At 52.4% G+C, this 25,624-nt stretch overlaps 1 protein-coding gene across 5 annotated transcripts in view; it reads right to left on the bottom strand.

The window, feature by feature from the left end:
* The window catches only part of Prdm16 (PR/SET domain 16), a 313,539-nt gene that overhangs the window by 185,682 nt on the left and 102,233 nt on the right, over nt 1-25,624 (bottom strand). For all 5 annotated transcript variants that reach the window (XM_050153399.1, XM_050153400.1, XM_050153401.1 and 2 more), the window contains exon 2: nt 22,189-22,538. In XM_050153399.1, the coding sequence (XP_050009356.1) occupies nt 22,189-22,538 (350 nt within the window). The remainder of the gene's footprint in view (nt 1-22,188; nt 22,539-25,624) is intronic.

Here is a 25,624-nt window from a genome sequence, read left to right as displayed (position 1 = left end):
GGCTTCACCAAGGCCCCCCAAAACGAAATCCAGCATGCCACCTTCCCAGGGGTGATGAGCGTGAGTGGTACTGTAATCCCGCCACCCCGCCCTGTGGATAACAGCCCTCTTCCCACAAGATAGTTGGGATTATGTGTTGGCATATTAGGCAAAACATGTGCCTTTAGTGGGTGGGCTCGTCATATTTAATTCATGCAGATATGAAGAGCTAGCCTATTGCTTCTTTCTCTCCTGTCTCTGAATAGGGGGCCATGGTTGGCTAATTTGGGGACCCAAAAATCTGTTGCTGCTAGTGGTGGTGGTTCCCTCTGGCAAATGGGAGTGACTGTCATGTAGGATGTGACCCTAGGCCACTTCTGCAAGTGTAGCCCTCCAGGAAGGCAAGTGAATGTTTTGACAGGCTTTTCCTCTTTCCAGGAAGGCCCTTAAGCCCCCTACACATGCATCCACTAACAAGGTATCTCTAAACATGAGTTCACTAGCAGGGTGTCTCATATGTGGGTAACACTCATGGAGAAAGGCAGCAAGGAAAAACTCAGAGACTCCAACCCGTAAAAGGAATTCCTTACCAGGAGGGACAGATCTCAACTGCAGTCCCTGGAGGCCAACTCTGAGGGAGGGGACAAGAAGATGGGACCAAGAAAAGAGAGAAGAGTTTATCCTTGTATACAGGTAGCTAAGGAAAACTGGCGGGAACTAGAAGGACCCCATCTCAGTCATTTTAATGTGCTTGGGCCCCTACACTATGACAAATAAGACCTTGGCCCTGTGGGGGCGTAAGACAGGCCAGGAATGTCCCTCCTCTTCAGAAGTGGGAGAAGCTAGCTCCAGCTAGGACCTCGGTGACAGGGCAGGACAGTGAGAAGAGGAGCTTTGGGGTAGGCAACAATGAGGATTCTTGGGGGTGCCCCTCCTCCATCACACTAGGCGGGGGTGTCAGGATCACCCGAAAAGGCAGCCAAGAGTGACCCAAGCCCTGATCCCCGGTGGGACGATGAGGAGCTTAACTAGCCCCGGGCTGTATGAAAGAGGAAAGAAGGCGGGAGAACAAAGCTGGGCCAATTTGCTCTTTGGGGCATTGTGCAAACTGGCCCCTTTCCCAGCGTATCACTCTCCCATTGAACGAGGTCAAGCGCCGCCACAGTTCTTCCGCAGCCCTGATGGGTTTTCAGGAGCTGGTGAATGGCGTGCAAATTAGCCCAGTCCTCGGGAGCCTCGTTACTGTCAGTCCCGAACTGAAGCTCCAAAGGCAACGTGAGGATTAATCAATCCAGAAAGCTCACCCATTATCAAAGCAAGGTAGGAAGCCATTTATTGTCTCCTCTTTCATGTTGCCTCCATCTTGCCTGCCATGGCCGGCCCAGAGGCGTCAGCAGCAGAAGACCTGCCCGGCCCACGTACTCACTCAAGGTCACAGAAGCCATGGAGTCTGTGGGGGTCTCTGTTCTCTGAGAACCAGCGCGAGATTGGCCCTGGCAGGGGCGGGGAGCAGATAGCGCCTCATAGTTTGCAAGACTAAGGATGAGACCAGGGCCTCTGTGACTGTTCCAGCACCAAGGAAGACACCTACCTCCAGGGCAGCTGAAACCCCAGCTCTACCAATAAGGCTCCTTTCAGCCAACCTGGCTGTTCCCAGGAACCCAGCTAGTGATGGAGCCCACGGCTTTCTAAGGCCTCACCCCACTCTACGGGATGCTCACTGATGCTTTCTTCATCTTACAGCTGAGGTGGAAGGCAGATCTACTTAGACTGACAATTGGACTCAGACACACACGAGTGAATGACAGAATGGCTGGCGGGTGGCAGCCCTGAACCCACACAAGCAAGGGACCAGAGAGCAAGCAGACATGGTGTCCAGCGAATGAATATGACATCCACACCCAATGAGGAACTGGGGAATACCACATTAAAAAGTTTGTGATAATATCTCAAGTGAACAGATAAATAAACGTCCAACGGTTATATAAACATAAGTCGAATGAATTCATAGCTAATGAATGAATTGGCAAACTTATCTACTAAATAAAGATGAGCAGGTGGATCAATATTTAAAGAATGACAATGATTTGTGTTATTAACGAATGTACACAAAGTGGGTTAATAAACAAATAACTATGTAAGTGTATAGATAAATCATAGTTAAATATTAAGCAAATAAACAACTAATAAATGAACATATAAGGTGAATAATGAATGCATAAATAAATATCTAATGAGTAGTGATGATTAAATACATATATTATTTATAAGAACATATCTAATGAATGAATAAATTAATTGGCAATAGACAAATAAGAAAATAAATACTAAAAAGCAACTACGTACGAACATCCTATGCATGAGAAGAGAATGAGTGAGAAGGAGCCCATCTAGACATCAAGGTTGGGTTCATTCCAGTCTTCTGACCCCATGGCACATAATCACCGAAACTTTCCAAAGTCCTAGCTCCCCTCATGTGGGTCTGCACCCCCCCATGCAGGTCTGCACTTCAAGGCATGCTTTAGACATGTTATCAGCAGTCTTGCTGACACTCCAGCCTAAGAGCCAGTCAGAGCTAAAGAAAGCACAGCTCCCTCTCTACGGTGCCCACCTACTTCCAGCTAGCTGGTTCTACCAAAGCTGTGGTCTCAGGCTGGGAGACTGACTGGGTTCCAAGCCAGCTGTGGTCCCTTCATGAATCTGCAAGTGACTCATACCTTCCTGGGCCTCAGTTTCCCCACTGCCACATAGAAAGAATTCCTATCTCAGCAGCTCAGACACGGATCAAGTGAGAGAGGCCTAGGGACAAGGTCTACAAGCCTTTGAGCCCTCCAGGGAAGCCAGCGCCTAGTCCTGCATCCATTTTCCCCTCATGCTCACAACGGTAAAGCTGTAGTTCCCAAGGAGGAGGTCACAGGTACTATAAGTCACCTTAGCAAAGGTTCTAGAACATTCCACAGAGAGATCGGCTTTGAGTTTCCTTTGCACTTCTGCAGGAGGGGGGCCCAGGGCAGCTTACCAGCCCTCCCCATGCCTGCCAGCCTCCAGCCTGCCCCATGCCTACCAGCCTCCAGCCTGCCCCATGCCTGCCAGCCTCCAGCCTGCCCCATGCCTGCCAGCCTCCAGCCCGCCCCATGCCCAGCGGCTTCCTGATCCCTCTGTCCTTGCCTGCTTCTTCTTCCAGGGCACACATGAGTGAACACAACTTTCACTAATTTCCCCATGAAAGAGGACGTGGGGGCTGACCCTAGTCTGCCTGAGGTCACTCTGAACAGGTGTGAGAGTCAGGACGGGTCATGAAAGAACCATGTTCCTAATAGGGAGGAGGGTGAACATTCTCAGGACTCCAGTCATGTTTAAGCCTGCTTGATAAATCCCAATCTTATGATTTATTCTGCCTCCTTATCACCTTTTCCTTTCCCATTCAGGCATGAGCATCTCCCAGATGAATGATTAAATTTTTTTCTTGTCCTTAGAACCAACACTGTCCCATATTTTTGACTCCGCATTCAGAGGCCTCTCCTTGCTCTCCACAACGTCAACTTCCATGCGGGAAAATACAGAGTGCTCCCTGTGAGGCCTCCCGAGTTCCTGCTGGTTTGCTCACTAACTCAGTCTTGTTAGTGGAAACACCCTGACTAGTGACAAACCCAGTCCTGTGCCCAGGAAGCAGCTGAAAGGAGTCACCACAAGCCGAGGGAACAGCAACATCCTAACACTATTTGTGTGGAAGGGGCACACTATTTGTGTGGAAGGGGTCTCCCTGTTTATGGGGCCTTTGGGGATAAGCAAGCTCCTTGCGGGAGAGGAGATGGAGGCCAGCTCCCACCACTGACCTAGTGGCCTTGTATAAGGTGATCCATTAATGTAGTTCATGGTGAGGCATGCAGGTGACAGGCTCAGAGCGAGGAATCTCCAGGTGCACGTCAGTAGGAAAAAATGGGCAAGGGAGATTCGTCTCTCTCTGAGGCCCCAGGGAGGCGCCCTAGTAAACTGTGGATCCTGGCCCGTGGGGCTGACAGCAGACCTATGGCACCTGTGGGCAGGTGCTGAGTCAGTCGGTCTGTCCATGCTGCCACAACCACTTCACAGGCGGGCAGACTGAGGCACGAGGTAATAGCAACATCTTCAGGCTACCAAGCCAACAGGTGATGGTGCTGAGACTCACACCCAGGCCTCTTCTACCCAGTGTGGTTTGGCCACTTTATAAAGAAGGAGCCTAGGTCTTCTGGTTTCTTGGAATTCCGGAGGCCTCAGCAGAAGACAGGAACTCTGCAGGTAGCCCCAGCCTGGGTCACCACCTGCTGCTTGAGCTTTGTCACTAAGAATTTTTTTTTGAAGTGATAGACAGAAATCAATAGCCCTGGGCAAAGTCTCTACTCACAATGTATCTAGAAAATTCTGCTCATAGGAAGCGAGCTATAAAGAACAGGACTTCATTCCTGGGAAGAAGCTCCTGTTGTTGGTCCTTAGGTAGACGGCGCATGAGCATTGCCCCTGCCCCTAACAATATGGAAGTTGGGGCATCTGCAGGTGCCCATGCCCCCGACAATATGGAAGAGGGCACATCAGCAGGTGCCCCTGCCCCTCACCCCGACAATATGGAAGAGGGCACACCAGCATTGCCCCTGCCCCCCACCATTGCCCCCCGCCATTACCCCCGACAATACAGCTAATGTCATGTTCTGAGAGTGCCCATTCAATTGCAAGCAACAAGACTTTTTGTTGATAGGTATCAGATGGGGCAAGAAGAAGAGACCAGGGGGCCAGAGAACTGGCCAAAGGGCTGATGGCTGCTACCACTGTGTGAGCAGTGTTCTTTGAGAGCAGGGCCATCTTCAGTGTTACCAGAAGCTACTTAACTAAAGTCCTTTATTTACCCTTTACGAACTGTTCACATGGGTGCACAGGGCTCAGGAAGCAATCCTTCCTGCCTCCTGCCACCATCCATGGTGTTAAACCACTGTGACGGGAAAGCTGGCCCTCCAAAAGCAATCTCAGACCTGTACACTGCCACTATAGAGAGATACATATGGGTGGTGGGGCAGACAAGGTGTCTTAGCACTTCAAAATCCAGCTTTGTGGATAGGAACCTCTTTTGAAAGAGACCAAATGGCCTCAGGCAAAGCTTAGGTTCACAGTCCTCCTGGAGGCTGCAGGCCAGGGAGCTGGGTAGCTGGGCTCTATGGCTATGGCCTGAGGCCTCCTCCACCAGGGTACCACTTCCACTTCTCCCTGTACTCCTGGATACCAGCTACCATGAGACTCACAGGTAGCGTGATGGCCTGCAAATCCCACTATGGGGAGCGCATGAGCCTCGCCAAGGGTCCCACAATCATTGCCTGTGGCCCCAGTTCCTGGTTACCCCACCCTTCATACCAGGATGTCTCTCCCATCTTCCTGCTTCCAGACTCTATCCTGGTCAGCTGTGTCAGTATTCACCTTTACAGATATCTAGAATGGTGGCCAGCTAGGAGGTGGTGTGGGTGACTGTCCTAGTCCCTCTTCCCTGAGATGCATGGGCGCTCACCCACATCCTGGATTCAGGGTCAGACATCAGTCCCAAAGTGTTTGGCCCAGCTCACTATAGAATATTGGCTCCCGTGTGTATGTATGTTTGTGTGTGTGTGTGTGTAAAAGAGAGAGAGAGAGAGAGAGAGAGAGAGAGAGAGAGAGAGAGAGAGAGAGAGAGAATGTGAGACTTGGGAAGGACCAGAATATGTCTGGAATTCACTCACTATGACACAATTTCTGGGGTCTGTTCTTCTCATCTCTCTCCTGCCTGTTGGCAAAGCTGTCCGCACAGACTCACAGAGCTCAGGAAGGCAGCCTTGTCTCCTTCCGTCATTTATCACTGGGACTGGAAAGGACAGACTTGGGGTGGAATGTTGTACTGCGTTCAGCATGGAGACCTGAGAGGTGGTGCAGGCTGAGAATCCTCAGAACCGTTTCTCCATCACGGGTCAGAAAAAAACGGATTTACTATGCTTAAAAACTGCTCAGTTTCCATCTCAGCTGCAGCCAGGCCACCCGGACGATTGCAGGGACTTTCTGGGGACACCTGCCTCTGTCGCGGAGATGGGCTCTGGACTGTCTGTACCTTCTATGTCAAAGATGATCCCAGAGGCCAGGGAGCTGTTTGCACACCCGAGCGCTCTCATTCCCAGGGGTAGGATCTGAGTTTCTTGTTTGCTGAGGTCTTTGCTGGATAGGGCCTGCTAAGCTTTCCAGGACTGCCTGTCAGTCAGCTTTGCAGGGGTGAGCACAGACCAGTGTGGATCACTGATCCACGTTAGGGTGCTATCGCTCCAAGGTGGCTATGCGCTAGGTCCGTAGCTGAGGAAATGGGACAACCCCTGTGTGGTGAGTGGGGATGGAGAAAAGACGCACACTGCGAGCCCCAAATCCGTCTGTAGTCCCTCCATGGCTTAAACTACCTGGAAGAAAGTGTTCAGGAGGGACACGGCTGGGTCCTACCAGAGCGTGCACAAAAATGACGGAAATTCCACAGAAAGGTTGGGGTGTATATGGGGGGGGTAGGAAAGGTTAGAGTGGGGGTAGGTATGCCCAGGAGATCCCGCAAGCTTCCAACGCACCTGCTGAACACTGTGGTGGGGGATGGAAACCGAGTCCTTCCCCAGCGATGGAACTCAACTCCAGTAGCAAATGGGCTTGTGTAACAGGCAATTACAGCCAGCCAGGCCTCACCAGGAAAGCAGGCCTGCCTGCTGCACCTCGGGAGGGTTGGGCCCCAAACCTCACGCACAGGCCTTTCATCTTGGCCAGGCCTCCCCAGCCATCAGATTCCGAGTCCTTCTTAATCCTCACTTTCTTTAAAAAATGGATTAGGCAAATCTCATCTGGAAAATTAATTAATGTATGAATTCAACAAATATTTACTGAGCATAGCATTTTATTAAGCACTTTTCTTTTTATAATCTTTCGGCCCCTCCCTCTCTTCGTGCATTTTTTTTTTTTTTTTTTTTTGCCATTCAAGTTTTGGAAAGGTCTACTTCTGTATTTTGTAGATTTTTATTGCTGATTCCAATACCGATTTTGTCCAATGCAACTTTAAAGATGTTTCTTTACGATATAGCCAGTTATGTGGAATTTCAAACTTTGGCTTGGTGTAACTTGGTGTAACCTCAAGGCTGGGGGTAGGTCTCTTTGAATGGTGAACCCCACAGAACTTGGGGACCAAGGGGGGCTCAGAAGAGCATTTGGAGCCTGTGGGTTCCCACTGCCAGCCCTGGGATTATTTTCCATTTTTCCCTCCTTGCCTGTCACTGGCAGTAGGTAAGTATGTCCTCGGGGCGCCCCGCCCCCAGCCAAACAAAAGTGAGCTTGCCTGTCGCTTCCCCAAGAAAGGGAGTCCGGGGCTTTTCAAGGCAGTGAATGGGGCCCCTCATTTAGGCAGCTTTATACCAGGGCCTTCATTTCCCTTCCCTTCTTTACCTCATTCAGGGGGCTTCTGACTTCAACTAATTCGATCATAATCCCACCGGGCCTTCTCAGCCCCCCGTTCCGGAGCACATTGTCCAGGCCTAGCAGCCCCCCCACACAGGGGTCCCCCATTCCAATTAGCCAACTGCTGGGCCCCAGTCCCTTTCCACTCCTTTCCTGTGTGCCCGCCCATTTTTTTTTAACCATTTCCTTTTTGAATTAGACACCCAGAACCTTCAAGGGCAAGCGTCATACACCGTGGGTCAGGCCCCGAGTGGTCTTCAGACACGGACGCACAGACGGACACAGTGTGCTCCGTTTGTCAAGCTGTTCAAAAGCATCAGCCCTAAAGATGAAGCACAATCAACAGTCATGTCCCTGCCGCTCCCCCAGACTCATCTCAGGCCCTGTGAGCCCTGCTAGCCGATTCTACCTAGCCCGCGGGAACTGGGACATTCCTGTGCTTGTCCTTGGATGGGGTATGTTCTTCTCACTTCTGCTAGCACAGAAACCGGGGATTCCTATCTTTATTCTGGAAATCCAGACCCCAATGGCTCACAAACCAATCTTCCTGTCTAAATGAGAAGTTTTCAGAACTTGGCAGGGACCAGGTCCCCCAGTGTGTCTACAAGTGACGCTCTGTTGCTGGTCTGACAAAGGGGGGGACCTGGATAAAAATCCTACCCCTGGGGGCTGCTGAGATGGCTTGGTGGTAAAGAGCACTTGCCGCTCTTGCAGAGGATCCAGGTTCCAGTTCCCAGAATCTACATGATGGTTCATAACTACCTGTAACTCCAGGGGATCTGACTTCTTCTTCTCACCCCCATGGGCACTAGACATGCCAAACGCTTACACATATATAATAACTAAATCTAAAAACCAAAACAATGCTAACACTAAAGTCGTATGTTACTGTCAAGACCAGGCACGGCCTTGATGCCCATTTGCTGCCAGTAATGAATTTAATCCGCTCCTGGATTACTGCATACACCTGTAGCCCAGGTACATGCACTCTTGGGAATCACCCCGGCTGCAGAGCACTCTGGCTGAGGTGTGACTCTGCATCATCTCTGGTCATTTCCTCCACCTGACAATTGCTCAGCCCAGACATTTGATCCCTTGGGGATCTGTCACAGGCTGAACTGTGCATTCATCCCCCAGCCCCCACTAAATCTGCACACCAAAGCCCAGACTTCCAGCACCTGGGAACAGTCTCTGCCAATGAGATGAGTCGACTGAGTCTGAGAGCATCCTGCTAAGAAGTCCTGGAACAGGAGAGGTGGCTCAGCAGTTAGCACACTGCCCTTTGAGCAGACCCAGGTGTGACTCTCATACCCACATGGCAGCGTACAAATATCTATAACTTCAGTTCCGGGTCCTCCAAAATCCTCTGCTGGCCTCTGTGGGCCTTACATGCATGTGGTACACAGACACACAAGCAGGCAAAATAAACATGACTATAAAATACTTTTTAAAAAGAAAGGGACATTTGGACACTGACGCTCGGGAGGATCCCATAAGGACAAAGCTGGAGATTCCAGGTGACAGAGCTACAACCCATAGAATGCCAACGGCCCCAGAGAGCTTCCAGAAGTCTGAAGGGACCTGGAATAGACCACCCCATCCATACCAGAATGCAACCTAATATTTGCTACAACAGCCTAGGGACCCCAAAACAGGCATCTGCCTTAGCCACATGCATTAGGATCAAGCATTTTCCACTGTGCAGTTAACTGACTTTGCCCCCAAGAAACAACAACCCTGAAAAATCCACAAAGATTGAGACGCAAGATACACCAAGCCTGCCTCAGGTATCAGAGAAACTGTTGGCAGGCTCACACCGAAGGCCATGCCCTCACACCACCCACCCACCACAGCACAGACTCTTCAAGAATCTGCCTTCCGTCCAGAGACAGGCTTTTGGAGAATAGATCTCCAACCATCTCAGGAGAAGGCCATAGGGAGCTGAGTCCACTTGCTGGGGACACCTCTGTGACCCTGGCAGATAATGCACCATGGAGGGAGGAGCTCAAACAGGAGCAAAGCTTCGGGAGGAGCCACAATGAAAAGTCACTGACTTCGGATTCCATCAGGGAAACTCCTCAAGATGCCATTCTTCCATCTCCCAAGCACGGGGAACCAAAACCAGGTGTGCTGGGACGTGCCTTTAATCCCAGCACTCAGGAGGTAGAGGCAGGCAGAGTTCAAGGCCAATCAGGTCTGCAGAGTGACTTCTAGGACAGCCAGAGCTATGTAGGGAAACCCTTTCTCAATAAACAAATAATAAAATCCAAACAAACAAAGCATCATGTTTCAAGCTAGGACACAATCTCTAGATAATTTAGTTCAATGTTCTAATTGGACAAGTGGAGAAACTGAGACCCAGAGACTTCAGTAACATGCCCAGGGTCTCAGTAGCCCATTCCGAGCCAGTGGTCTCTCTGAGATATAGTATAGGATACATCACAGTGTGGGCAGGTGTCAGGACCAGCGGCATGGCATCCTTTGCCTACAGTCCCCATCATTGAGTGCTAGAGTGTCCCTGCAGCTTGGTTCAGGAAACCCCTCTGACTATGGATTTGGCCACTTCTCTGAAAGCACAGACGTTCACACACAAGGGGTTCACAAGACACCCACTCTATGAGATGCTAATGCCTGAGGGGGCTGGTGAACTAAGTTGTAGCACACAGGTCTACCGGAACCTTGTAGAACTGCAAACTTAGCCTTGGGTGCCCAAGCAGTCTCTCTTGGCTACTTGCTCCTGAAGTGGGCAGGGAGGCCAGACTGGCTGGCACACCCAGGATGGACCCAGGGGCAGGGGAACTCCAGGCACCTGTGGCTGAGTTCCCTTAATTACATACACCCCCAGTCTGACTTACTCAATTGTATTTCAGTGCTGAAGGAGGCTAGGGGAGCTCTTGGCCACATCTCCTAGGCACCCAGACCCAGAGGCCCCACCCTCTTCGGCACACATCTGACTGTGGGTCTAACCTCACGTCCAGAGGCCACGGGCGGCCAATGGCTCCAGAGGCGCCTGTTGAAAGCGAGGAACCAGCCAAGCATCCTAATCCCGTCTCCCCCACTCTCCCCAGCACTCTCCCGGGCCTCTGCTGAGCGCAGAGGCCGGAGCGGAGTCTGATAAATTAGTCTGGAGGGAAACAAGGCTGCTTCTACTTGTAAAAGGTCATTTCGACTTTGTTCTGGGTGAGGGTTTATCTCAGCTGCCGCGGCGTCAGACAATGCCTGGGGCCTAAATGGCAGAAATCTTAGCTCTGCTCGTGAAATTACTGTGCTGATAAGACAGAATGGACGTTGGAGAGATCTAAATGGGAAAGGAGTGGATGTAGGTATTTTTGAACAAGATTGAACAGGGATGACACAAAAGGATGTACAATTAAACTGGGCATTAGCCCAGAAGGAGAAACAGCCTGAAAGGCAGACAAAGGTGGCTCCTGTGGCCCTGCTCAGGGCTGGTAATCCCTGCCCCTGCCCTGCATGGACCGGCCGAAGGGTGCAGCTGGGGACAGGAGGAGGAGAACACACCAGTGCGTCTGCACTGCTGCCGCCGCTGCCGCTGGAGGCCGGGGTCTTCACCAAGTGCTGATGGCACAGTCAGTCACTTCTAGAGTACAGGGCAAAGCCACGGTGTGCAGGTGGTCTTGGTTCAGTGTTATAGGTGATAGGGAGCCAGGACAGGGTTCCCCCCCCCAAGCTGACCCATGACTATGACCTGGCTACACACGTACATGTGACCTAGATTCTTGTTTGTTTAAGAAAGTCTCTTATTCACCCTCGGCTGGCTGCAAACTTGCTACGTCGCTAAGAATGACCTTGAACTTTTGAAAGCCCTGTTTCTACCTCCCATTTGCTACAACTATAGGCCCGCACCACCACACCTGGTCTACAGGACCCTAGGGGTGGACCCGAGAACTTCATAGGTGCTAGTGAGCCATATCTCCGTTCCCGACACGGGTTTTAGGCAAACGTGAACAGGAAGCCCAGGCCGTGTCAGACAAACCTTGCACTATACAAGGTAAGTATCACTATACAGTAAGATGTTGATTGCCATTTCCCAAGCTTCAGTGGGGAACCTGGGTCATTTCTAACCCCCTCCCCCTGCCCCAAGACACAAATCTGGAATGAACTTTCCTAGACATGGCTGCCGACTGCATTTAGGATAAACTCAATCCTCAGGGGCTGAGAGAGCCCACTCAGGGCATCCCACACGGGCCCAAGCAATTCCTGCCCGCCTGCTGCTGAGCAAGGGAAGACATCACAGGTGCCTGGTGGCCTGTGAGTGGCAGCGTCACTCTCGTCTCTGGCAGAAGCCAAGGTGGCTGGAACATACTAAGAGCACACGCCTGTGCCAGGGGACACAGCCAGAGAGAAGATAAGATGAGCGAGGCTGTCCTCTGCCTGCGGAGGGAGCCCCTGGGCTTGTGTCTCAACCCAGGCCCAGAGAGACCTTTTATGGCCTGGAACGCCTGGGCTCTTGTCTGACCCTGTACAGGGGGCGGGAGGGCTCGCTGGGGACAGAAGTCAGCAATGGTGGCTGGGGTTCCCCAGGGAGATACCCGAGGGAGGGCTGCCCTCCGGACTCATCCTGCTCCTTACACAAACCACGGTTGGGAAATCAGTACAAACGACTGATATAGTACAGTTTCTGCAGCCTTGGTGGTCCGGTTGCTTTCTGCCTCGCAGAGCCAGCCCAGAGCAGCCCAGGCTATCCCTGTGAGAATGTGCTGGAGGTGCAGACGGAGACCCGTGTTGTGTCTGTGCTACACCCTGCCTGGCACAGCCGGCACCCTCCAAGCCCTCTGTGTCGTCATTCTGGCAGCACACGGAGGCGCCAAGGTTACCAGTGAGGATACACCATGGGCCAGGTTGGCTAGAGGGCCATACAGGAGGGACGTGGGTGGCAAGGCAGAGAGGACACCAGCAGAGACATTCAAGGCAGGTACCAAGTGCCCACTCCTGTTGCTACTGATGTGCAGATTCCTGGGTCCAGACACAGACATCCTATCCCTGAAGACAGACGTGCGTTCTGAAAGTGCCCTGGATGGGGAGGGTGTGGGGCAATTCTCTCAAGATTGCTTCAGAAACTCCAAGACCAAGGTGCACTGTGGGATGGGGCGGTACAGACACTGTGTTATGGGCTGTTGGGGGCCAGAGCCCCACATGGTCTAACCTGAATACACCCCTGTCCTCTGAAGTCTGCCCGCTTCACCCTGGGCATCCTGGAGACGGCTGGAGAAAGTATCACTCATCTTCAGGCTGGCCGACGGCTCTCCCTGGCGTCTGGAGAATTCTGTCACAGACACCATGAGCACTAAGTGGTCCTTGCCTGGCCCAGCTGCTGTCTCCAGAACAGAGTCTGAGGACTTGTTTTTACAAGACAGGAAATCACAGCTCTGGGGAGAAAGTGACACCCAAGGAACCCAGGACTCAGACTGGACTCTGCTCCGGCCCTGCTGGAGCCCAGTCTGGGCCTCACCCTCCCTGTGGGGCCTCATATCACTTCCCCACATGGTCACTGAGCCAGGCTATCCTCTCTCCACTCTGTCAGCAGGTCAGCTTCCTGCCCCGGGAGCTAGGAAGGAGGGCTGGGGAGGGAAGTGGCTAAGCCACTCCTGCCTGGCTTGTTGAGCCCAGCTTCCTCAGGGCCCTCTACCTTGGTTGCCTCTCAGCCAAATGACCACAACAATGTATTAATCACAGCGTTGCTGGAGCAGAGCGCCCTGAGCAGAATGGGTCTTATGTGGATCTGGGCAGGTGCCCAGTCAGTCCCTGGTTAGGACCGGGCCTCTCCTTCTGCCCATCTGGCCCAGCTCATCAAGCTCACGGGGCAGAGGCAGCCCAGGTGACTTTATGAGCATTCCATAGTGCACAGCCCTTGTTTCCCCTAAAGAAATAAGGAAGGCTGGCATTAGCAGAGCAAAAGAGAGGAGCCAAGGAGTTCTGTTCCACAGACAACCTTAAGGGAGCCACAGGCAGACCCGCCAACCCCGCTGTAAGCCCATCTTCTCCTCTTCCCCAACCTCCCCCTCTGCTGGGACCGCCCACTCCACCTCAACCCAATACGTTCCTTCACATGTTGGCTTGGGCGGGCGAGCAGCATTCCGAGTCTGGATGGGCGCTGGCTGTCACTGGGGCAGAGTGTGTGAGCCGAATGGCAAAATACCATTTAAGAAGTTGGCACTGGAGGATGTCTCTCGAATATGAAAAGAAAACATTTATTTCCTTTTTTTCGCCTGTGAATCAGAACGCTCTATTTAAAGAAAGTGCCCTCTGCCGGGTTGCTGCTGAGTTATTACCCCTTAAGGAAGAGAAGGAGAGCCACCGGGGAGGTATTCTTAGTCATTCTCTCTTCTTTTTCTAAAATTCCTTATAAACCCGGCTTTCGGAGCTGGGCCTAAGATAGTACAGGATTCCATGGCATTCCTGGGCTGAAATGGGGGGCCGCTGTCTGTGTGCTTGGGAGAGGCAGGAAAGGTTGGCCACTGGGTCCCACAGGGGTCCTCGAGAAGTGGCCGTATGTGGCTTTCCGCCTAGATCTTGAGGGGGTCTTCAGCTCAGCTCTTTCCGAGCAAGAGGGCTTTCCATGGTGGGCTGAGGCTGGGAAGGGACCCCTAAGGCATCATTGCAGGATCGGGGTGCTGGCTTCATGGTATCTCCCCAGGGGCCTTTGCCCAGTGGTGCCCTCAGTGGCTTCTGACATCTCATTTGCCTCCATAGGGCACTCCTAAAAGTCACTGGGAAGAAAAGCCCACAGCAGGTCTTAGCCTCCACAAATCTCTCCAGCAACTGGACAAAGAGAGGTTGCCCTGCCTCGAGGGTGCATGAAGTGCCCAGGTAGAGGGCCAAGCATTGCACAATTCTGGGGCCCCAGAGAAAAACCATAACCAGAAGATGAGTTTGGCTTTTGGATGAGATGGGGACCGCCACTAAAAAGTCCTGCAGCAGTGGGTCTCAACCCGTGGGTCACGATCCCTTTAGGGGTCGCGTGGCCCTTTCACAGGGGTCACATATCAGATATTCTAATCATCGGGTATTTGTGATTCCTAACAGGAGCAAAATTACTGTGATAAAGTAGCAACGGAAATGATTTTATAGTTGGGGGTCACCATGACATGAGGATCTGTATGAAAGGGTCTCAGCATTAGGAAGGCTGAGAACCATTGCCCTACCTAGAGGGTGTGGCCATCCCAGGGACAGCAGGCCCTTGCTGGCCTCCCTGCCCAGGATCCACTGCCCAGCATTCCCATCATATAATATCTTCAGTGGCACTGCCTGCTCCCTGGTGGGACTATAGAACAAGACATAACAAGAGGGACCAAGAACTGAAGGAAAGATAAGGGTGCCCGCCCAAAGGGAGTACAAGAGTGAGCAGCCAAGTCCTTGTGTTGGGAGGTAGAATTCCAGAACCCTGGCTATATGGGGTAAGCTCATCCTCTACATGGAAGCATTTAAGTGTGCAGGTGTGCCCGTCTGTGTCTGAGTGTTCCTAGGAGTGTGAGCCTGCGTGAGTATACGTGGAAGACCTTGTGTGCCGTGCACTGGTCTTCCTGTGTGGTACCGAGTTAACACACAGGACCTGGGTAGCTCCCGAGACGCATGGCCTGCTGAGCCACTGAATGCCCCTCACTGCCCACACCACAGAGCCCCTCGTGAGCTCTATAACATGCCCTGCCACAGCTGGCCTCATGCTGGGCCTTCTGGTAGCATAGTGAACATGTGGAGGGACTCTCCCTCTTCCTAGGCCAGTTGTTCTGGACCCGGATTGTGGATTATAATCTCTGGGGGCTGTCAAAAGTTCCATTGCCAGACGATCGTGAGGTCTTAAACCCAAATGCTTCTGACAAACAGATAACCAGCCCCTCCCAGAGTGAGCCTGGGTTCCTGCATTGCTGGCAGCGATCAGGCGATGCCAACCAGCAGTCAAATGAGAGCCATGATCCTATACATTAGCTCCGAGGTCAAGATCCCTGAGAGGGACTCCAAAGAAACACCCCTGACCCACAGAGCCTGACACATTAACTTGTGACCTCCAAATCTTTCTTTGCAAACTCAGTTGGAACTGTAATGCCTCTTTCCCAAACTGGGTAGCCTCACTTCTTGGGTGACTCGCATGGACGTTGGGTCTGAGCCCAGCCTTCTCCTGCCATCTCAGCCCCTGCAGCAAGTTTTCCATGAGAAAACCGAGAGCTTGAAGGCCTCATAGCTACGGACAGTTCCAGGCATCAGTTTAGGAAGCCCCAGCCCGCCGACCAGTTGACCCTGGACACAGCTCTGCTTTGGATCAGGTAGCTCCAAAGGGAACGGCAAAGCTGCAGGGGTGTCCGTCCCCCCCCATGGAACCAGGAGAAGTTGGGGATTCACGAGGGGAACACACGAGACTCTGAGCAGGGAGGGCATCAGACCCTCCCAGGCCTGCTTGGGAAGAGTGTGGTGTCTTGTATGAGGTCAGCGAGGCCGTAAGCTGCTTGCTTCCCAAGCTGACCATCTCCACTGGGCATTTATTGTCTGGCCTGTCTGGCGTAAATGCAGCTACACACATGAGTCACTAGGGATCTTGTCCAAAGGTCCACGGTGACTCAGTGAATCTCTTTGTCCAGAAGGCCTTGGGGGGGCAGTGCTGCACTCAGTCTACTCTGAGAAAGTCAGGGGCTTCACTCACGGGGCTCTACACCGAGCTCCATTTCTCCTGCGCCCATTATGGGATCAGAAAGGGCAGGCAGCGCAGAGGAGGATTCCCTCGTCAGAGGGATCTCGCTGCTTCCAGGACACAGGCTGACAGCAAGACACACCTCATCCTGGGACTTATGAAGACTCTTCTAAGTCTGGCTCCTTCGCCAGCACCAAAAAAAATGCACCCTTAAAAAGACATAGTCTTCCAAGATCTCCTGAGTAAATTGGGAGCATGGGGACCTTGAAGGGGAGGGGGGAGGCAGAGAGGGGAGCCGAGAAAAATGTAGAGCTCAATAAAAATCAATTAAAAATATTAAGTACTAAAAAAAAAGATATAGTCTTCAGCCCCACACCCCAATCCACAACTTCTTTGCCTAAGTCCTTCATGATGAAAGTTCATCTAATCAGATCATACCGGCCAAGCACGCAGCTGCTGGTAGAGGGGTGTTAGCTGGCGGAACTCACATGCCTGGTGGGAGGGGTGTTTCCCAGAGTTTCCTCTATCCTCAAGATCAGCATCAATCCAGGACCTGCAGGGATCTCTATAGGATGTGAGCTCAGAATTCTGTCTGAGCCCACAGTGAGATCTGCTTCCTATGGTACCCCAACTCAAAGTACCCTGAGCTTGCTCTCCCAAAGCAGCCAAGGCCAAGCAGGGTAAAGATACAGGTGATCTCTACCTTGGGTGGTCAGAGCCCAACGCTGGGATTTTAGTCTAAAGCCAAGCAGGAAGCAGCAGCCCTCCCCCTGACAACACAGCCAGGCTAGGAAGGAAACACCTCTGTCTGTATTTCCAGAGACAAGTCCAATGGAGAAAAAAGTCTTCGTGTAAGAGTCTTTGAAAGTTGAAGGAGAGAGGACAAACATTGCTGCCTCTGAGAACCCTGAAGCTAAGTCTGAGACCCAAGCTGGGGTTCTGGGGTAGGATTTTAGTCTGACCCCTCTACAGGCCAGGCTGCTCCTTGAGAACTGGCAAACCTGCCTCTTTATCGCTCCTGCCCTGGGACTGATTTTAGCCTGAGTGTTCGGTTCCCTAAGTGCGCACGCTCAATGTTTGGAGATGACGGTTCTTGGTACAGCTATCTAATATTAAGTCACGGTGGCTTTAACAGTCTCTTAGAAGATCTTGATCCTGGAGAGGTTTGGGGCAGGGAGCTAGAGGCTAAGGCTACACTGCCTTAGCCTTCCCCAGGAAACAGTCTGCCCCCCAACATTGCCATCTATCACACCCCCAAATTTATACTTCCCATTCTCTACTCTCAGGAAAAGAAAGGCTCAGAGTCCCTGCAATGTGCAGAAATGGCTAACACATACACACCTAAGCACACATTACATTCCTTCCAGCCGAGCTATTCAAAGCTGGTGTTTGGAGTGACAGGCTCACATTAAACGTGCAGAAGTTTCTCAGAATCTGACAGCAGGGCTAGGGTGGCTTTCATTCCCATTGTCCTCTAACCCCCGGCATCGCCAGTCATTAGGGTAACTCACGGGTCCCTAAGTGATCAGTAAATCTTGACTCTCTCCAAAGGCGTCTGAGGGTCTCAGGAACCCTGAAGGAACCGGCAGAGGACCCCAAGACTGCGGCACAGAGGGAGGAATGGGGCTGGCGGAGGCCTCCAGGCTATTTCCCCTACCTCCCCAGAGTGCCCTGTTATCTTGGCCTGTTTGTTGATTGAACAAATAAATGCATGTATTAATATTCAGACCCTCGCTCCAGGGACTGAGGCAGTCCACTTGAGCAAACGCTCGAGAGGCTTGAAACCCCATCAGTCCACATTAACCCCTCTTAAGCACTGGGAGACACATTCACTCAGCAGATGACGCTTGTGTGTCAATCACAGGCTCAGCACCATCTCAGAGAGTGACTTTCTGGAGACATTCTCGACGAGAACCTGGTCTAACTCTGGAGAAGAGCGGCCGATGCCAGTGAAGCCCGTCTCTGGTGCCTCCCCAGGTAGCCTGCCTTACCCAAGCGAGCCCAGCACACAGCTGCAGACCCTGCCTGGGGCAGGTGGCCTCTGAGCAGCCCATCCATAGCCCATCCCTCTGGGCTGTCACGGCAGCCATCTCTTAATTAGTGAAATAAATAGCACGATGATAAATGTCATAATTTACTCAACACATGATCAAAATCATTGCTTTTGCAGACCTCGGGGCAATAAAATGCAATCACAGGGTGATTTATTCCCACCGGCAGGGTGAGTGCAAGGCTTCGTGTCAGTAAGCAGGGCATGGGGGGGGGGGGTCAGACGGAGGAGCCTGGGAATTGGGACCGAGCCCACAGGGATGTCCAGGCATTGAATCCACACGCACACCCATGTACAGAACCACCAGCCAGGCCCAGGACATCTGACATGTTTCCTTCCAAAATGATCAGGGAAGGAGGCTTTAGAGTCATTGAAAGGTCTCCAGTACACATGAGAGGAAAGGAGAGAGAAGCTTCCAGGGCCAGTTCTGGACGAGCGATGGGCTTCGATCAATGTTCCCACGTGAACACTGAAACTCCTAACTCTGCTCTGTCAAAGGAGGGTCCACCTGAGGTAGGAGTGCCTTGCCACCAGGGACAGGAAGTCAAAGGCCATCCCAGGTCACCGTCTGATCCACGGGTTGTGTAGTTGTCCTTGTCTGACCCACGTGGGGGGAAAAGAGGAACTTTTTCCTCCCTCGTCACCCCGAGACCCCACGTCAGCCAGGCCTCGATAGCCATCCTTTCATCTTACCATCTAAAGCAAGGACTTGGCTCTCAGAAAGGGGTAAAGTATGCCCGCAGCGTATCCCCAGTGGCGATACAATACCAGTAAGTCTGCCCTTCATTTCAAGCTGGCCACCAGAAGACCACAAGGTCATTCTCTGTAGGCCTCTCCAGAGGACCCACGCTCTGGAGTGCAGACTGGCCCCAGACCGATGCACTCCACTCCTCCTGGGCCCCTTCTCGGGGAAGCCAAACAGAACGGACCCTCCTTAGCTTCCATCTGTCATCTTTGCTAAGAATGTCACCGCTTGCTCTCCTGCAGCAAGTGAGTGCCACGTTAAAGATCACAAAATTCAATTACTCTGATTCACAGAGCTTCATTATGAGGGTGAGGGTGGATGACTACATATGCGATCCGGGGGCCGTCCTGCGATTGCACCCATGCATGCCTCATGCCGCCCTGAGCCTGACTGGAGCTCCCCAGCCTTCAGCATGCTTGCCCGTGAATGCTTCCTGGTGGTCTCTGCCTCTCTCTGCACTTGCAAGGGGGTTGGAGGGCTGGTGGCTAGGCCGCCTGGTGAAAGCAGCTGAGGTGGGTGGCTGAAGGCTTCTTTGCCTGGACTCAGGAGCAACGACATGCAGGCTGAGTAAGTTAGGAAAAGCTAGGAGGGCCACGAGAACTCCCTGACTTTGCTGTGCTGAGCTACCTCTGCACTTTGAGGAAGACAAAAGAACGGTGAACGGGTCATGACATAGTTCACACGTGGAAAAGGCAGAGCAAAGCTATGAGGAAAAGGGGTCTCAGTGCTTTCTCCAGGGCCAGAGGTCCAGCCTGTGACTTAATCCTTGACTCCAGGCACTGAGAGCGTCCACCTTCCTCCCCAGGAGCCTCCTCTTCCCTCCCTGGACAACACTGGCTTCCACTCCAGTCCCGCCAGCAGCTCCCAGGATCCAATCCCAAGGACAGAACTAACTGCTCGGCCAGCTGCTGTGGAAGGACACAGAGTCCAGCAAAGCGTCACAGAAACAGGTGGTGGCTGCCCGAACTCCCGAAGGAAACGAGGCCAGATAAGCGAGTGCTAGGTGGGTCTCGAACACTGTTTCAGGGGCAGCTATCTCTGAGCACCTTCGTGAAAGTCAGCTGTCAGGTCACCACCATGGGACAAAGCTCTTCGCAGAAATGGGGGAACAACTCACTTTCAAGTGCCTGCGCAGAGAGCAAACAACGCTGCAAAAGTCAGCAAGCCCCGAGGAGTGATAGCGACAGCCTGTACCAGGCCTGGCACCCAGGGAGCCACTGTGATACAGGGCATTTCTTTAAAAAACAAAATCAAACAGAAACCTGTATCAGCCGCAGAGCAGACAAGAACAAAGTCACTTCAAGGTCATCCAAAGAACTACCTATTACCAAGGTTTGTTTACCCTCCAAGCGTTTAAAAGCTGGCCCACTGATTAAATAGTGAAGATCTTTTAAGTACGTTAAACAAACACCCTTCAACGTCTCCAGCATGCCAGCAGGGAAGGGTGGAGAGGCCCTCCACAAAGCCAAAGCCAACTGAGCCCAAAGCACTCAACTGCCATGTTGTTTAAAAACACTCTCCTCGGGCGGCAAAGCACAGCGTGTGCCCACTGGAAGGGTGGGATTCCATCCTCTCCGCTCCTGCCTCACCTCGTTTCCTGGCCCAGCCAGTCAAGCCCCAAGACAATCTCAACCTTGGTCCCCACCCCCAGCATCTGCTGGGGTTGAAGACATTGGCAAGTTAGCTACTGGGCTATAGTTCCTGCCGGGTTGGACTACTGTGAAGCCCAACTCACTCATCTCCTCATTGGTCAACACAGCTTCTCACCTGGATTCTCCGAGCTCTCTGAAGAACAAGGGAGGGTGGCTCACGCTCAGATGAGAGCCCCAGCGCCCTAGACAATGAACTAAACAAGACCCTGTGAGACGAGGGACCTCATTCTGAGACACGCATGGGCCCAGGCACTTGGTCTGTTTTAAGAGCACATGAATGGCTTCTGAATGTGATGTAGCCACCACCAACAGCTGATGCATCAACTCCACCCCCCCCTTCGACGCTATCCCCCCAAAAGGCCTTACAGGTGGCAGGACCAAGGGAAATCCTTGGTGCTTGCTGGAGTTTCCAGACTTTCCCAGGGTCTGGAAGAGGAATCTGTGCATAAGAGGACATTTCATCAGAGTTTCTAGGCAGCTGTGGAGTCTTGGTGTGCAAAGTTTGGAGACTCTAATAGCCAGGGAGAGAAGGCCGGGCCTTACGTCTTTCCTCACGCTCTACAAGAAAACCAACATCCAGATCTGCTTGAAAACTTTCTCAAGGTTGTCAAGGGGCTGGGAGAGGTGGATAGACCAGAGGTAGACCCTTGTCCCACCTGACTCCCACGCCCAGCCCCACGGTTAGGGAACCACTGCAGGCTAGCCGGCTCTCTCCCTCCCCTGGACCATTTGCCCTTCCTGGCACTGACCTCGATGCAGGCACTTGTAGAGGTTGTGAAACACCAAAAGGAATCTGGATTTGCATTCCTGCTTTCCACCCAGGCAGGCTTCCTGCCAAAACTACCACTGGAAACCAGCCCTGTGGGCCGCGGGAAGGCCGAGGCCTACAGGAAAACGTGCTTTTGTGGCATTCTTACTTCCCACGAGGCCACCTTGACAAGCCCCCTCCAAGCAGGGTTCAGTGTGCCCCGTGGCCTGAGTGGACACCTCTGGATGCTTCTGGTTCAGAGCAACCCCTGGCACACCTAGATCTTAGCACTTTTTCTGGTCTAGCATACAATTCTTCCCAAAACACCTGCCCAGGTTAGCGCACATGAGCTCTGGCCCCGCAAAGGTCTGTGGAGATGTGAGAAGGAAGTTAAAGAGGCAAGGCTTCTGTTCCCCAATCTGAGAGTGGACGCCCCCTTAAGGTCTGTCAGGAGCCTTGTGTCAACGGGTCAGAGGCTTTAGGGACTGCATGGCCACCAGGCCTGTTTTGTAAGCTGCCTCAACCTGATGGAGACAGAACGAAGCTCTGAGCATTAAGTTGCCTCTTCCAGAACACTCGACTCTCCCGCAATGAGGGTGGGTCAGCACCTCCATCCAGTAAGAGGCACAAGATGTTTTAAAACATGAGCTCATAAAAGACACATTTCCGGGAAGAGGGTGCCTCAGCCGTCGGGGCTGATGCGTGTCCGAGGGGATGGCAATGTTTTCTGAGACACGTCAGGCAAGCCGCTGGATAAAATAACCCTGGGAAATGTGACATTCGAATGCTCTCTCTCTCCATCAGACCGAGCCTCCTGCCTGGGGCAGTGGCTGCACCAGCTTTATAAATAGATTGAACACAAGATAAATGACCACGATCAATCATGCTCAGATGGAGCACACTCACCTCCCATCCGAAGTCGGCCTCCTTCAGTGCGGCCCGGGGCGCCACCACATAGGGGCCAAGCCTCTCCCCGATTTCCATCTTCCGCTTGGCCCAGATCCCCAGACCGGCTCCTGGGATGGAGGACTCTCGCAACTCGAAGTCTGGTGGGATTGGAATGTCTTCAGGAATGTAGACAGGAGCCTCATAGGGCGAGCCCTCCTTGGGAGTGAAGTCCTCGCTGGTGGGGAAGGGGGATGGCGGCCCCATAGGGATGGGCGACAAGATGCTATCCTCGGTCTCCTCCTCGGCACTCTGGCCGGCCAGCAGGTCCGGGTCGGGTTCATACATATTATTTACAATGTCACCGTCACCTAAAGAGATAATGTAGCATCAGCCTCTGTAGCAGGGGACTCCCCAGGGATGTGGTTCTCATGGAACCCGAGGGCAGCGGAGGCCCGGTAGAATTCCAGCTGCTACCCCTTGCCTGGCAGATGCCATCCCTGCACCACCCCAAACCTGGCAGCAGGCATGCAGTGCCAGTGGCTCCCAGGAAGGAGGTTCCCCCCCCCCAGGCTCCTCTGGGGACCAACATATCTCTCTCTCTCTCTCTCTCTCTCTCTCTCTCTCTCTCTCTCTCTCTCATGGGTTCACTGTTTCCAGATGTGCTGGAGGTGGGCAACTTCATCTCTGCAACACCCGAGGATGTGCTGCCCAGCTCTGCTGTGGAGAGACAGGAATGGAGGACACAAGGCCGTCATGGAGATGGTGATATGTGGGCTCATTCCAGTGCTTGTCCGTGGCCTCAGAGACTAGGGAACATTTAGAATCTGAGCTCATGTGAGAGTTGCTAAAACATGCCACTGCAGCGTAAAGCTACCCTGGCCATCACACTGGGGTAGCCAGGTCCTGGATGGGGTTTCTGCAAGTTACTGGTGACCTCGAGGCAGACTTGGAATAGTTGAGGGCCTCCAGCTTATCTGGAGGGGATGGGTTTTTCTCTAGGGTCCATCATAACCAGAGGTTGATATCAAGACAGAGCCACATGGACTATAAAAAGGGCACACCAAGGCTGTGATGTCATCGGACAGAGAAGGTTTGAGAGGGCAAAGAGGAGATCAGGCAGAAAGGAAAGCAATCCCGTTTCTGGTGTGTACCCTCACAGCACCTCAAATGGCTTCAGACCAGCAAGGACTCAAGCAGCCAGAAGACCAGACCAGCTCGAGCCTGCAGCAGCAAATGATGAGACTGTGCTCTCTCTACATCAAGGTCTATCCACCAGGAGCATGAAGCTCACCTTGCTGCAATGCAGACAGAGCTCAGAAGCATAAACACTGCCTAGAATGCCTGGGGGAGGCATCCTATAGCTATTTTCAAACACCCAACCTATTACTACTAACCAGCTACCTTGCTGTGCCCATAATACATACATTCATTTCTCCTATCTAACTGTCCAGCTTCTTCCCTTTCCCCGCCCCTCACCCATAGAGGCGTCATGCCGATTACCCTGACTTGACTATTCCCCAATGCCTACAATGTGTCCACACTGTAAACATCACACGGTAGTCTTTAAACCCTGACTCTTTTCCCAATGTAAAAATCATACTCTTCCTATAAAGGCTCACTCAGGTTCCAGTGTGCACACGGGTGGAAACACCACAGTGTCTTATCGGTACAAATGATCAGGATTTGTCCATGAAGACTTTAAAAAAATAGATTATGCAAAATAAAAGACAAATACCATGCTTCTGCCCAGCATCCAGAAGAGGCAGATCTGTAGAGAGGCTGGGGGCGTAACTGTTAAGGGGTGCCAATTCTCCGACGGGTAGTGGGAATGTTCCACACCTAGAGGTAGAGGCTGGTGGCACAACACCGGGAAGTGTGCTAAGTGCCACCGGGTCGCATGCTCTGAATGGCTACTTTTTCCGTCCTGTGGATTTGACCTCAGTCAGTGAGGAAAAGCCAGAGGCATGGAGGAGGGAGGTGGGCAGGGCCTTCACTCACTGTACCGACCCCTGATCCAGACGTCCCAGGCCAGGTCCATCCTGCCACTGGTCTGCTGCCTGTGGAAGTCACCCAAGCCATGTCCCATGCCCCTCCCTGCTCCTTGACGTTGGCTGGTGAAACAGAAGCCTCCAGGGAGACAAGAACTTTCAAGTACAAGAAAAAAACGACTTCAGATTCCCCACGTTGGCTGCAAACAAACTGGCTGGGGAAGTAACAAAATGTTTTCTTTCAAAAGAAACCAAAGTCTCGGGGAAAAAAAAATCATGCCGATAACACTTATTTAATTTAGCAGCATTCACAGAAGTAATGACTATGTTTTAAGTGGCCAACGGTTCCTTTTTAATTGGCTGGTGGGATCTTTTCAGGGACTCAACAACATGAAGGCAGCAAAGCTCCCTCCACCCCAAGGCCCGGCGTTGTTTAGGTTTGAAAGAACACCCCCGTAAACCTTCCCAGTGCCTGTGCGGCAGAAAGGTAAATTAGAGGGGGGGGGGTAATTAACAAGCCACCTTATTATTCAGACCTGGTAACTGCACCGAGCTCACAAACAAAAATCTCACTGGAAGCCCATGTTCCCCACGAAGCGCTTAACTCCTTCCGGGTGCTGACGCCACCGCCTCCCCCAGTGGCTGGGGAGCAGAACAGACAGTGCTTCAGGAGCTCTGGGGGGTCTGAGTCGGGCAAGGTCCCCATCTAGTGTGTGGCCACCTCAGGGCTATTCCTTTAATTTTCTTTCTTCTTCTTTTTTTTTTTTTTTAGCTTGAATTCTACTTCCTCAGACCCTCACCTACTCACAGGAACTAGCACTTCAAGAAAGGCCCACTCCATTGGAGGCCCAACAGCAGCCTGAGAGAAGGCAGCGTTTCCTGCGATTAGAGGTGGGCCTGTGACCCAGCCCAGCCTCCTGCGCCCAGGTGGGCACTGAGGGCCCAGGAGACCTAATGAATGTGCAGAGAATGTATTTTTAGAGAGAATGCAGGAAGGGCTCCCAAGTCCCTGAAGAAACCGTCACCTGCTTGGAGTCCTGGGGGAGCGAGGCATGAACCACTCAGCTTTTGGTAGGGGTGAAGAGCCTTATGTTCAACTTGGAGATCAGCCTTCCTTTCTCATGAGCACCAGGCAAGATGCCCTCTGAGATAAAAGCCTCTCTGCCCAAGGTGGGCAGGCGTGTTCTGGGAGTGGGGACCTGTCACCCAGCCTCAGTCTAAGTCACAGGAATGGCAGGTACATTTTCCAGGCCATGTTCTCTTCCCGGTAGAAGGGCAGTGCCAAGGTCATGGGTACTTTGTGGCTCTGTCTGGGAGATAGGATGCCACTGTTTGGTAGGAGGCTTACATTCTCTGTCTGGATCTTGCAATGGCTTCATACTGGAGATTCTTGGCTGGGCTGTCATTCGTAAAATTTGGAACGTCTACCAAAATGATAAAAGTGGGGAGGGGAGGGTACATGGAGC

This window comes from Alexandromys fortis, unplaced genomic scaffold (assembly GCF_014885135.2).
Source record: "Alexandromys fortis isolate MF-2015 unplaced genomic scaffold, M_Fortis_MF-2015_v1.1 scaffold_88, whole genome shotgun sequence".
In the NCBI taxonomy this organism is placed as follows: Eukaryota; Metazoa; Chordata; class Mammalia; order Rodentia; family Cricetidae; genus Alexandromys; species Alexandromys fortis.
The sequence above is the reverse complement of the archived record's forward strand: the minus strand, read 5'-3'. Positions and strand labels throughout refer to the sequence as shown.